Genomic DNA, 12,500 nt, shown 5'->3' with positions numbered 1-12,500 from the left:
CGTAATCTCCCCTTCTCCATCGCAGAACACTCCTCTGGATGGCTACAGTGCCACATGTCCTCTGGTCCTACCAGCGTTCCTAGGGCTGCTTTCGTTCACCTCAGACGATAGGGCTCTCCGACGCGACTTATTATCTTTCAAACACGTGTGCCTAATTATAGCCATGTCGTTTCCTTCAGCTGGGAGCACTGAACTGCACCAAGATGATATTTGTCTTCATCTGGCCGACGCTAGAACGTGATCTCATGGAGTTCTTAACAGCTCAGTGATTGGATAGGTCACTGATAATGGCCAGAGGGTCCACGAACCATCATGTCCAAATGTCTTGTCTGAAGCTCCATACCTGTTCGGTGACTTTACTGTATGGTTATTCATGACATCTAAGATCCGAGTGTGTGTGTGTGTGTACATCTATTTCACAGCAAACAGTTTTGGCGGATGCTATATCAACAAAGTTGAATCAAATGAGACTCCTAATTGGTTCGGTGTAATTGATCAAATACCTAGAGGTTTTATTGAAAACACCTGGGAAATTATTTAGATTTTACCTTGGGGCATCACTAGGAGCTGTTTTGAATCTTGGATGCAGACCTCAAGGGTTTGAATTAGGCTCCACATTATCCTGTAAATGAACTTGTTTGGCTGTTTATGAAAGTCACGGTCAACACCCTCAAGTGTATTCGTAATTTATTTCTTAATTAAAGCTGTGGTTATGATTACTTGCCAGCCCTGTTTGTTTACTCTAGGGACCACAAACCCTCACTGGACAAGGAATTAGTTTAGCTTGATGGGTTCTCCACTGGTCTGGAGAGACATAGAATCACTCACGATGAAGATAAACATATTACCAATTGGAAAAGATTCCTTCAATTCACTGACTTAAATTAAATCGTTTTTGTTTTGAGACGTCATCACACTATTCACTGCTTTGCCGTAGCAGGACACAGGGGAAGGTCTAAAACCCATATGCTGTGAGGGGAACATGGCATATTTTATAATTGGTTCTAGAAAATAATTTGCCTTCAGTTAGTCAGGGAGTGGAAATGAGTACAGTGTTGTGTTGGTGAAACTGGGGTGATCCTCAATGGGTGATGGTTAGCTCTGCCTGGGACTTGAAGATATGCTGTTCAATTGAAATAGTTTTGTTTGAAAATGTGTTATTTTGTATTGTGACTTGGGTCAAAACATGTCTTTACTGTGAAAGATAATAAGTCATGCAGGAAGATATGAAAATGCTATAACTATTTGCAAAGAGACATGAAGGTACTACAAGTATGTGGTATGAATGTTGAAAAAAGATTACTCAGCATTTAAATAATTGCTCTCCACTATGTTTAAAATGCAGATGAATCCTATACAAGCTCCCTTTCAAATTCGCTTAGGACCACAGCCAAACAAACCAAGGGTATCGTATGAAACACCAATAGAAATCGTTGTGCAGTGCACGGCTTATCACAGGGTTATTTGCAAGGGTTCTCAAGTCTAAATGAAACATAGTTATTGCAATTCAGGTGATAAAGACAGGTAGCCACGCCAAATCCCCAACACAGGTCTCAGAAAGAAGGTCAGCTCATTTGTTTTACGATTGCATGCCGACAGTTGACGGCACCTCAGTTGGTGGAGAGCTGGCAAGGGGCAGAGAGGTATGTTGGATAAGGACTTTGACTAATGTGGGATGAGAAGACGGGAGGGAAATGTGTCATCCCCTCCCTATCTCCTCTCTTCCTCAGGTCCCATTCTGCACGGTCTGTTTGGTCTACTGGTCGGATCCGCTTTGTTAAGGTATGCTAGTCTTGGCACTGGCCCTGCTGCATGTTGTAGTTAGGTTAGTGAAAGAAAGAAAAAATCTAGATACAAGATTCTAAGAATCGTCCTCTGTTCCACAGACGTCGTAATTCCAAGCACCCTACCACGTCCTCTTAAAAATACCTTCCCTTGGCGGAGATGACTTCCAGTTTCTAGAAAAGCGCTCAGTGTCTGTTACAAACAGACAACAATGACCTCATGCACTCCCCTCTCTGATTTTAAGGGGAACCATAAGTTAATAGGAAAGCTTTGGACAATTAGGAAGTGTTTATGGATTGGGATGTGTTTACGGTAATGTTTGGTTTCAAATGAGGCATTTCAGAGACGTAAAGACTGGGGAATGTGGAAGGCAACAAATCTGAAGATAAAAATGGAAACTGGTTCAATCATATCTTTCAGAAAATCACATCAATGCCAATAAAATAAATGTCCATTGCAGGATACATGTCTAAAGTTAGGGTTTTCACAAAGAAATTAATGAATACTGAGATTATTGCCAAACCCTTTCAAGTAAGCCTCAGAGAAAACAAATGTCAGCCTTTTTCTCTTCTCTGGTTCGTAGTTTGTAGTAGCTGTTCTGAGTTCATTTTCAGCATCACCAGACTGACGCAAGTGAACATGTTCTCCCTTGTTTCTTGTGAAGACCTCATCTTCTTCCTTTCATTCCTCAGGATCCTAAGAACAAATCAGACTGAATAAACACAGCTTGTAAATGACATGGATGAACAGAGCATGATTGGATGTGAATGGAAAATCGACGTTCAACATTACCTCTCTGTGTCAATCAATCTCTTCTTCTTGGTGCTTGGGGGCAGCTCTACTGCCGTCGCTGAGTCCTCATGGTGGATCTCCTCCTGGTTGCAGAAGAAACAACTCTCCTGCTCTGGGTCCGGCCCTGCTGCTCCGAGGGGAAGGCTACCACCTGGGCGGACCCTCTCCTCACCTGTAGCCCCTCCGACTCCCTCATATCCCTGGCCATCTGGGACAGGGTCTGGCCCGGGTTGGTCTGTAAACGCTGGAAAAGGCTCTCCCTGCTCACCGTCCTCTCCGGGCAGCTGTAGGTCAAGGCCACCCCCGAGTCCGACTTCATCTCCCTGGAGAAACCGTCGGAGGTCCCGTCGAAGCAGCGTCCGATGGCGATTTCCTTGGCCACCCTGGGGTTCTGATCGGTGACGGTGTAGATGCCGTAGTTGTGTCCTAGCGGGTCCATTGGGGCCAACATGTTGAAAGCATGCGACTCGTTGTTCTGGACGACAGGAGGATGTTTATTCAGGTACTCCCCCAGGAGGTTGTTGATGCCAATCCTGCGACAGTTTCCCTGAGGCAGGACCGATATCAGGGATCGGTCCACGGTCGCTTGGTCGAACAGCATGCCGCTGCACTTAAACTCCAAGCAGGCCACCGAGGTGTTTGCCTCCCTCATGTCGCGGGTGCTGCGAATGTCTCTGATGCCGTAGAGCTGCCCCGTCGTTCGCGGGTGGGTCCCCCCCGTGTTCTTCGATCGCACCATCACTTCCTTTCGGCCAAGGATCTTGACCTTGATGAAGCAGGCTCGGAACTCCTGGGGGTTGGGCCACCAGGAGAGGTAGTCTCCCGTCCAGGTGGTGAGGTCATTCTCCTGGAAGGGCACCACGTTGTACTCGTACTTGTCTTTCTCAACCCGGAAGAATCGGAAATGGTTGGCGTCTACCGGGGCGTTTTCGCAGCCGATTAAACTCTGGTAGGGGTATATCGGACCGTTGTTCTCTTCGACGTTGTTCGGGTTCGGTTTGGCCAAGTTGATCCTGAAGGCCGTTTTCTTCAGGTTGTGATCCTCGTGATCAGATCGCTGGTAGTCCAGCTTATCCAAGTACGGCTGTGAAACGCCAATGATGTTCGGATTCATCTTGGGGGACGACGGAGCGGCCTCCAGCTCTTCTCCCCCCATGATCCCCGTGACGTAAGCCGTGTAGGCGTCCGGCCTCTGGGCGTCGCAGAAGGCAGGCAAGCAGGCTCCGTTGGGTCCGGTTATCACGCTGTCGAAGCGGCCCCAGGCCCTGGGGTTGGAGGAGTACCCAGGCTTGGGCTCCAGGTTGATCAGGCTGATGACCACTCCTTCCAGCTGCTCCGTGGGCAGGAACTTGTCGCTCATGTAGGCCCTCACTTTGACGTAGCAGCGCCGGTTCTCGGGCACGTCCAGGTTGAACAGGCGACGCTCCCTGATCTCCATGTTGCCTATGAGGAACGTGCGTTCCTCCCTCTTGCTCCTGCCGTGGCCCCCGGACGTCCTCTGGGTGTAGTGGAAGTCGCTCTCCTCCTCCCAGATGCCCGTGTCTGGGTTGAGGGACCACAGCTTCATTTTGGGGATGTGCTCCTCCATTTTGACGTGCTGGGTGTCCAACAGGACTTGGACCGCCCCGGCACCGAGGACCTCCTTATTGGTCTCGTCACGGAAGTCGACGGAGAACATGCCGTAGGTCCTCAGCGGAAGCATGTCGCCCTCGTCGTCCACGAAGTTCAGGTCCCCTGGAGCGGCGGCCGCCGTCGTGATGTTTCTGGGATCGATGAACGTGACGCTGGCCTTCACCGTACCTTCATACACCTCGCCACTGTCCCTGTGAAAGGAGTTAGGAGGTATGACGATCTGCCCGATGGGATCTTCTCCTTTAATCTCTCCCAGGTCGATGATGTTGGTTTCCCCGGCGTTGATGTCGATGGGCTCTTTCTTTCTCATCACCTTCACATCATGGTAGACCGAGCCTCCTCTCTTGTCGAAGATGAACACCTTCAGGGTGTCGATGAACTTCTCTGTGGGGTCCACAAAGTTCACCACCAGTCTCTCCGTATCTGGGGTGACATTCAGGGTGAAGCCTCCTTGGTATCCCGTGGTGCCTACTCTCTCCTTGCCGATGTAGATGTGCCCAAAGCGCAGGGGTTCGTCGTTGTCGGCGGTGACCACCCTGCCTCTCACCAACACCTTAGGCTCCACGCACGTTTGGCAGCCGCACTCCGTCACGGCACGGATGGGCAGACTGTAGGTCCCGCAGTCGATGACGCGGCTCTCCATGCTCTGGACCCCGCAGCAGAAGCTGCTCGCGTCCCTGCAGCGCAGGACAAAGTCCAGGGAACCGGCGCACTTGTTGTGTAGGCAACGTCCGGCATCGTATAGCTTTGAGTCGGTCCCAGGTTGGGTGCAGTCCATGGGCAACCGGATGAGGTGGCTCTCAGGGGTGGACTTGCAGGCTGGTGTCCCTTTGGCTGTGAATTACACCATTGATTGAGTTAGGAATAGCTCGGTAGTGGTCAAGGAATGTTCAGGAAGCAATGAATACAGTAACACGTCATGGTGGTGGTTCGGTGTCCATGCTTGGATACGAGCCAAAGTCACCTGAAGTCATAACCCTGCTGTCTGTCGGAAATATTGTGCTACAAGTTTGTCTGGTTCACAAGTCTTCAGATAAGACCATTTATTGGTGAGAAGTCCCCTCCTCTGCATATCAGCTGTCAATATGATCGATCTCAGAGACAGAGTGCGCGTGCATGTGGAAACTTACAGAGTTCTCTGACCCTAGGCTTGACCATATGATTCACTCAGCACAGATAAGGTTAAACACATTTATTGCACCTCTAGTGAGATAATGGTCAGCCTAGGTCAGTTTGTTTACGTAAGCCTAATGTTACCCAGAGTTCATGCTGGGAGAGGGCTCTCTACTGACAGGGAATGCTGAACACAGAATCATTCTTATTACAGGATAACAGTTACATCTTTAACTTTTCTAACTCTGTCACACTGGTGTCATGACCCGGATGGCCCTACAAAGGAAAAGGGCAACATGACTGGTGGCACTGTAACTAATATGAATTCTTCAGTGCACAATTCAAAATTGTATTTGGCAGGGCAGTCATTTGGGTTGGCATGTCTGCAGTCTGGTATATTTTCTCTCTTTTATTCTCTGTCCTTCCCTTTATTCCTCCCTGTCATTCTCTCTCTCACGCAAACACACACACATACACATCACATGGCCTGAAAACAGCCTTGATAAGCCAAGCTGGACGACAAAACATTCAAAACAGAGTAATTAGACATGAACTCGGAGAGAGAACGTTTATTCACCCATCATCCAGATGGGAACTGGAAAGAAAGGATTATTGTTCACCCAAATGTTAGCCTAATGATTAATGTGCATGATGATATCACTACTGGGTTCACGCACCAGTTTTCCTGTAAACTCCCCCATCTCCTTAATAACCTGCAGATTATTGCAGACAGATGGAATCTTTTCATTAGTGTGATGTGCCATTACTGTACGACAGATCCTTTACCAAGAACACTTTGAATATTCTTTAAAAAAATCAAAGTCATTAAGCTTTAGGGTTTGCTTTGAATGGATGTGAACTTAATAGACTAAGAACCGCATAATGTGGCTGAGAATATGGAAGTATATCATTAGCGTTTCTAGGAATGCTTGGAGTTCTAATAATAAAACTTTCATTTCAGAATATCCTTTACTAAAACTTGTCTTAACTTGTCTTAGTTTGGACCAAAACGTCAATAAATGTACGGCGCGCCAAGGATTTAGGTAAGGAGTATAAGGCTGTGAAGGAAACCACACTGTTCTCCAGGCCTGGAGCAGATCCATCAAGCTGCTCTGCTCCAACGCAGGTGTGGTTGTTTTACAGCTCATACTGTAGGTTGGGGGAGTGCGAGGCCCCCTTCAGAAGCTGCCTCGGGGTTGATAGCTTTAGCACACTCCCCTCCCGTCCCTTTTTGTCAACTTATATCGCAGCTAACAAGCAACCGGGGAATACTCCCATTGTGTATCTATCCCTCACAGATGTGGAAACGCATACTTGTCTGACTCGACAAAAAAAAGCAGCAGGATTTATTGACAGTCTTGGATTTCACTTCAATGCGGGGAGTTCTGGAGAAGAGGGACTCTGTCGGTTCTGTCGGTGTCCAGGGTGATCTCGTGGTAAAGAGTCTTTGTTTAGGATGGAGTGCTTTTCTACCAAGGTAAACATAATAAAAACGAATGCTCCAAGAGCTGCCAGATTTTGCGAGCCTCGAGATTTTATTATCTTATTTTGCTGGAGGATGTATGTTTTTTCTTCTTCGATGTAACCGATTCAGTCCATTAGTTTTTGTTTTTTTCTCTCTTCCTTATTTCATTTAGTAGCCTGCGGTATCCCGTTGTGTCCTTGGCACAGCCCGTTTTCCACGGCTACAACACACACATTTCGCAGGATATTCCTTTAGCTAAGTTGATTGGAGCACAATTCTCGCTACACCACAGGTGTTGCCAATCGGAAGCTCTCAAACCAAACGTTCTAGAATGTACAACACGTTCTCAGCTCTCCTGTGTGACACAAAGGGGACGGATGTGGGGGGTGTTGGGCGTACGTACCGACCACAGTTAGTAGGGCTGGCGAGGACTTGATGCTGCCTGTCAGGCTGCTGGCCTTGCAGTGGTAACGTCCACTCTGCTCTGGCTTCAGGTCTTTCAGCACCAGGTCTTCTTCATACTTATACTCCTTCCTGTCCAGCAGAGTTCCGTTGTGGTACCTGGAGGGAGAAATGGCTGGGGGTCAGATGGCTGAGGGGTTAGGCAATCAGGGTATTAATCGGAAGGTCGCCGGTTTGATTCTTGGCCATGGCAAATTACATTGTGTCCTTGGGCAAGGCACTTCACCCTACTTGCCTCGGGGGGAATTTCCCTGTACTTACTGTAAGTCGCTCTGGATAAGAGCGTCTGCTAAATGACTAAATGTAAATGTAATAGACAGATTCACGTATGGCAGTGTAACATCCGAGTGATGCTATGGGTGTTGTAAGCTAAACAGACATAAACAGAGATTTCAGGTGTGTAACGGAATCCGTTGGACGGCCACCCTCTATTTGAGTATGGACATGTGCTCAGGGATCGACATATTTGAGTCCGTCCGCATTTTCACCTCCAACTCCATCCCTAGGTCCTGGTCTTTTCAACAGCTCACCAGTAGTATTTGTCCGGCGCCGGCGATCCCGTTGCCTTGCAACACAACAGCACGCGCTGGCCCTCGTAGCGTACTTTGTCCTCCGGGTGTTTCACCATGTACGGTTTCTCTGTCAGGAGATAAAACAGATCCTCAGACCCGTGGAAGCTCCCACGGTTGGGGACCAACAAGCGTTTCAGAGCGTAAAAAGGCTGATTGAGTTTTATGGGTTGCAATATCTCAGTAGTATGAAACTCAATCAGTGTTTTACGCTCTGAAACGCTTGTTGGTCCCCGCACTCTTTGTGATTCGTGCCTGGATTACATCTATTCGGGTTGAGGCTCCCGGTGAACCTCTTCCTGGTTATTCCGTTTCCTTGCCGAGGTTTCAGACAGAGGGCTCCCTTGATGAGGGTCTCCCTGCTTCATTGACTTCTCCCATCTCTCTCGTGTTCCGTATTTTAGTTTTATATGTTGACTTCACAGGCCTGTCTAGACATATACTACCCAGCCTGTCTGAAGCAGCAGTTAGACTGTAAGTTAGGATCCCTATAGTATCATCAGTTATGTTTGTATTAAACTGGGTTTGGGATTAATGACGCGTTCTACCTTGGCCTCTCCTATCGTAGCTTGTGACCATTACTCATAAACCCTAAAGTAAAACAATAAAAAATAAAAAATAATATGAGATCTTGAGCTCACCGGCAGACTTGAGAACAGCCCGTATCCAGGAAGTCCCCGTTATGTTACTGGAGGAGGAGACAGTCACGGGAGCAAACTTCTCCTTCCTGATGGAGAGGAGGGTAGGCGAGGACGAGCACGTGCCCGGCAGTCTGAAGACGCCCGCGGCGTCCGTCCGGGCTCGGATGATCTTCGGTTGGCTGGCCAACGCCACTCGCGCCCCCGCCACGGGAACCCCCGTCAGGGTGAAGACCTCCCCCGTCAGGGTGTGGCCCTGACACACGCACCGGCTGCAGTCCTTGCTGGGCTGGCCTTCGCCACACACACGCTTGCACTTTGCTGCACACACACACACACACATAAACAGACATGGATGGAGATTATTTCATCTCACGCACATTAGTGGTGTACTGTAAATAATAATAAAGATTTGATCATTTTAACGCGTGTGTGCCAACCACGCTACCTGGACATACTGCTTTCCCACATTTCTGTACTTCAACTGGCCGGCCAGCACAATGCACGTTCTCTGAGGTTCTCTCACAGGTTCTCCTCCGGATCCTGCGACCCTTGCCGCAGGTCACGGAGCATGCTCCCCAGGGACCCCACGGGCTCCACTCGGCTATGCCCGCGTCACGAACACGGAGGAGAGGAAGTGTACATCAAACAGCATGAATACGTTTTTTCGAGAGCAGTGTGGGGATGTGTTCAACATGTTCAAACTGAAATTCATTAGAGAGACGCCAGTATCTGATTGAAGAACTAGAGAGAGTGCCCTTGCTGGATTGCTAGAGTGTCAGGTACACTAGTGTGTTCCACTTTTTTGGCGACGGAGGGAGAGACAGGTCTGTGTAGGAGAGAGAATCCTGTACTGACAGCGTTGCCTTGATCAAAGCCATACCAACATCAAAAGCCCGTCGAGAGAGGTGACAGATAATTGGAAGAAACTCGTCCTAGAAAAACATTCTCTGGTGAAAAGCAACGTGACAACTTAACAAGGCTCTCACATCAGAACACTATGAGGATGGGAATGTTTTTTTTTTTTGTCAGTTTAAATGTGTTCCTGCTGGTCGATTTCAGATATGGACCATGTCTTCCTCTCAAGGATGACCGTCAAAACCCTATGATGTGACGTTCGTTTCACACATTTCCTTTTTTTACTTGAAATACACATTTTTAAACCAAAACGAAATCAAATAAACAACTGAAGAGTTGTTTTCAGTAGGTTGTCTCCTGTGTTGCCATGGTACCTCTGCACGGAGGTGTGGCACATTCCCTCCTCTCTGAGTGGTGGCCCTGGCAGGGCGGGGCCATCAGCGGGGGGAGGGGCTGGGTGCTCTGACATGTCCTCTTCCGGACCTGGATCCCCACGTCGCTGCAGGCTGTCACTGAACAAGGACCCCACGCCACCCAGTCCGTCCAGTAGGCCTGGACTGGACACGCAGGAAGCAGAAGAGTAAGACCCACTGTGTGTTTGTGTGTGTGTGTGTGTGTGTGTAGTTCAAATCAAATCAATTCAAAATGTATTTGTAGTGCCCTTTTTACAAGCAATGTCACAGAGGGCTTCACATACGTCCATAGAACTACACCCTCAACCAACCTAAGCCCTCAAGGAAGACCAGGAAAAACTTCCAGAAAAACTGACTAAAGGAGAAAAAAGGGCAGAAACCTTGTGAATTCAATGAGGGATCCCCTCCTTTAGAGACGGTTAGTGATGGTTAGTTGTGTGAGGTTTTGTATGTGTGTGTGTGTGTGCAGCGTCTGCCCTGGCAGCCTACCAGGAGGACACTGGAAGCGGACGTGGTAGTTGGAGCAGATGCGTCCGTAAGGCTGTTCCTTGTTGATGCACCAGAAGCCCTTCTCCAGGCTGGAATGCACCACCTCTCCGGTGTCGGCCGCGGCAACCCAGTCGGTGGTGCGGGCCTCCATGGCGACCGGCCTGGTGCACACCCTCTCCCTGTAGTAGAAGCGGATGGCCTCCAGCCTCTCGTAGTCTCCGTTTCCCCCTGGATGGTCGATGTTGAACCAGGAAGTCCATTCCGTTACGCCTGCCATACATGACGAAGCAGACACAGGTCAGGACCAGAACAGACCGGGGGGGGAGGGAGGAGGAGAGGAGAAGGGGGTGGGGTGGGGTGGGGTGGGGGGGAAGGGGTTATAAAGTTTAAGAGAGGAATCTGCTTCTGTCGTTTGTGCTGAGTTGAGACGCCCATGGGAGATTGCGCGGTCCGGAGACTTTCCAACCCCCAAGGCTGCAGGACGCAGAAGGGGAGGAAAGGCGGAGGAGGAGGAGGGGGGATAGGGAGGAGAAAGCAGGGCACGTTGTCCAGCATTTGACCGCCACATGTTCAACTTTCACAGATTCGCTACTATTTCGACACTATTTTGAAGGGGGTGCTTCTGGGACATCATCACATCTACACTGACCTTCCCTGGTCAATTAAAATGTATTTTTCATCATCAAACTGGGCTTTTATTGAACCCTGAAGTGACACAGCCACTTGTACTTTGCGAGTTGACATTTGTCATTGTCTTTGGACATGCCCGTGTGAGTGTTGGCTGTAATAGGAAGCCTTGACAGTTAATGAATAGTCACTTAGGTGAAACAGCTCCCCAGTGTCTTACATTATTTCACTTTCCTGTGCTGTTGGCTAGGGCTGCTCCTCTGATCCTCTTTAACACACACCATGCACTTTACACTTGACGTAGATCATTTAGTAAAACAAACACGGGCAATGATTTGAACTGCTTAACTTTTCTTTTGGAAATTTCAGCAGGTGCCGAAGCTCTGTTAGTGTGTTCATCTGGTAGAAGCCAGGAGCCTTGGAATAAAAGGTTTGTTTCTCAAAAGTAGATGAGAGGAGGAGTCACCTGTAGTCTGAGAGTCTGTCAGTGTGTTATACGCCAGCTTCCTGTTCCTGTCTGAGCTGCTCCACTTCCTGAGCAGTGAGCTGTTCCAGATGGGGCCTGATGGAGATCAGAGAGGAGACATCATTGAATATGTCATGGCCGATCCGGTCTGGTCCGGTCTGGCCTGGCCTGCTTGGGCAAGGGAGCCCTTATCTGCCCACACCACTAACACTGTAACACTGACCTCAACAGCTCTGGTCTGTTCTGTTCAATAGATCTATTACATTTCCCAGGGAGAACCTGTGGTTTATGGGGGCGTAAGCATGACGATTCTCATTGAGAACGTGTCTAAGAAACGGTTTCAAGGCATATTTTCCTGGTTGTCTGAGTGTCTGTGAATGTGGGGGGGGGGGGGGGGGACGTCTCACTCTGAGGAGAGGAGGTGGGAGATGGAGGACAGAGGGGGGGGGGGGGGAAGACCCGCTCGTGAAACCCGACCTCGCTGTTCTGTCCCTGGGGCGTGTGTGTTTCAAGAGCCTTCTGTCTCCGTGCCACCGGGCGGACACAGAGACAACCCCCTGGTCACCTTTCACTGCCCACGCAAACTCTTGTGTCCAAGGGGCAGCTTGGTGGAGATCCAGTTTGAGCGTGTGTACGTGTGTGTGGAAGGGGAGAGAGAGAGAGAGAGAGAGAGAGAGGAGAGAGAGAGAGAGAGGAGAGAGAGAGAGAGAGAGAGAGAGAGAGAGAGAGAGAGAGAGAGAGACAGAGAGAGAGAGAGAGAGAGAGAGAGTGAGAGAGAAAACATCTGATGAATCTGAGGTTTCAGCACACTTACACACACACACACACACACTTTCACACACACTTGCACACACACACACTTGCACACACACACACTTGCACACACACCAATTGCACACACACTTCTTGATGGCTCCTCTCACACGCTCATCACACCGGCCCGCAGTCTGGGCACGTCCTGTCTGCCGATCCAGACGCACTCTCTCTCAGCCTTGAGAGAAACACTGCATGTCTAGTCTCATTAAGGACAACCTGGGTCCATGTGGAAAAGCAATTTTGATGCTCTCTATTTCGCTCGCTCTCTTTCACACGCATATACACACATTCTCTCCATTCAAAGCCAGGTTTTTTTTTCTGGACCTCCATCCTCCACAACCCTCTTAATCAATTCTGAAAGAATCTGGAGACAGT

The 12,500-nt window shown here is 49.1% G+C and overlaps 1 protein-coding gene across 3 annotated transcripts in view; it reads right to left on the bottom strand.

Annotated features, from left to right (window-relative positions):
* cilp2 (cartilage intermediate layer protein 2) overlaps positions 1–12,500 on the bottom strand; it is a 20,402-nt gene that overhangs the window by 1,143 nt on the left and 6,759 nt on the right. The window contains exons 2-10 of one of the 3 annotated variants that reach the window (XM_047027554.1): positions 11,310–11,405; positions 10,217–10,486; positions 9,689–9,871; positions 8,905–9,060; positions 8,460–8,777; positions 7,780–7,888; positions 7,191–7,348; positions 2,578–5,043; positions 1–2,497 (exon numbers count right to left, since the gene is read on the bottom strand). The exon at positions 1–2,497 is cut by the window's left edge and continues 1,143 nt beyond it. In XM_047027554.1, coding sequence (XP_046883510.1) covers positions 2,624–5,043; positions 7,191–7,348; positions 7,780–7,888; positions 8,460–8,777; positions 8,905–9,060; positions 9,689–9,871; positions 10,217–10,486; positions 11,310–11,405 — 3,710 coding nt within the window. In that variant the 3' untranslated portion in view covers positions 1–2,497; positions 2,578–2,623. The remainder of the gene's footprint in view (positions 2,498–2,577; positions 5,044–7,190; positions 7,349–7,779; positions 7,889–8,459; positions 8,778–8,904; positions 9,061–9,688; positions 9,872–10,216; positions 10,487–11,309; positions 11,406–12,500) is intronic. The other 2 variants (XM_047027555.1, XM_047027556.1) reach the window with 2 other exon arrangements.

This window comes from Hypomesus transpacificus, chromosome 10 (genome assembly GCF_021917145.1).
Source record: "Hypomesus transpacificus isolate Combined female chromosome 10, fHypTra1, whole genome shotgun sequence".
NCBI classification, from domain to species: Eukaryota; Metazoa; Chordata; class Actinopteri; order Osmeriformes; family Osmeridae; genus Hypomesus; species Hypomesus transpacificus.
The sequence above is the reverse complement of the archived record's forward strand: the minus strand, read 5'-3'. Positions and strand labels throughout refer to the sequence as shown.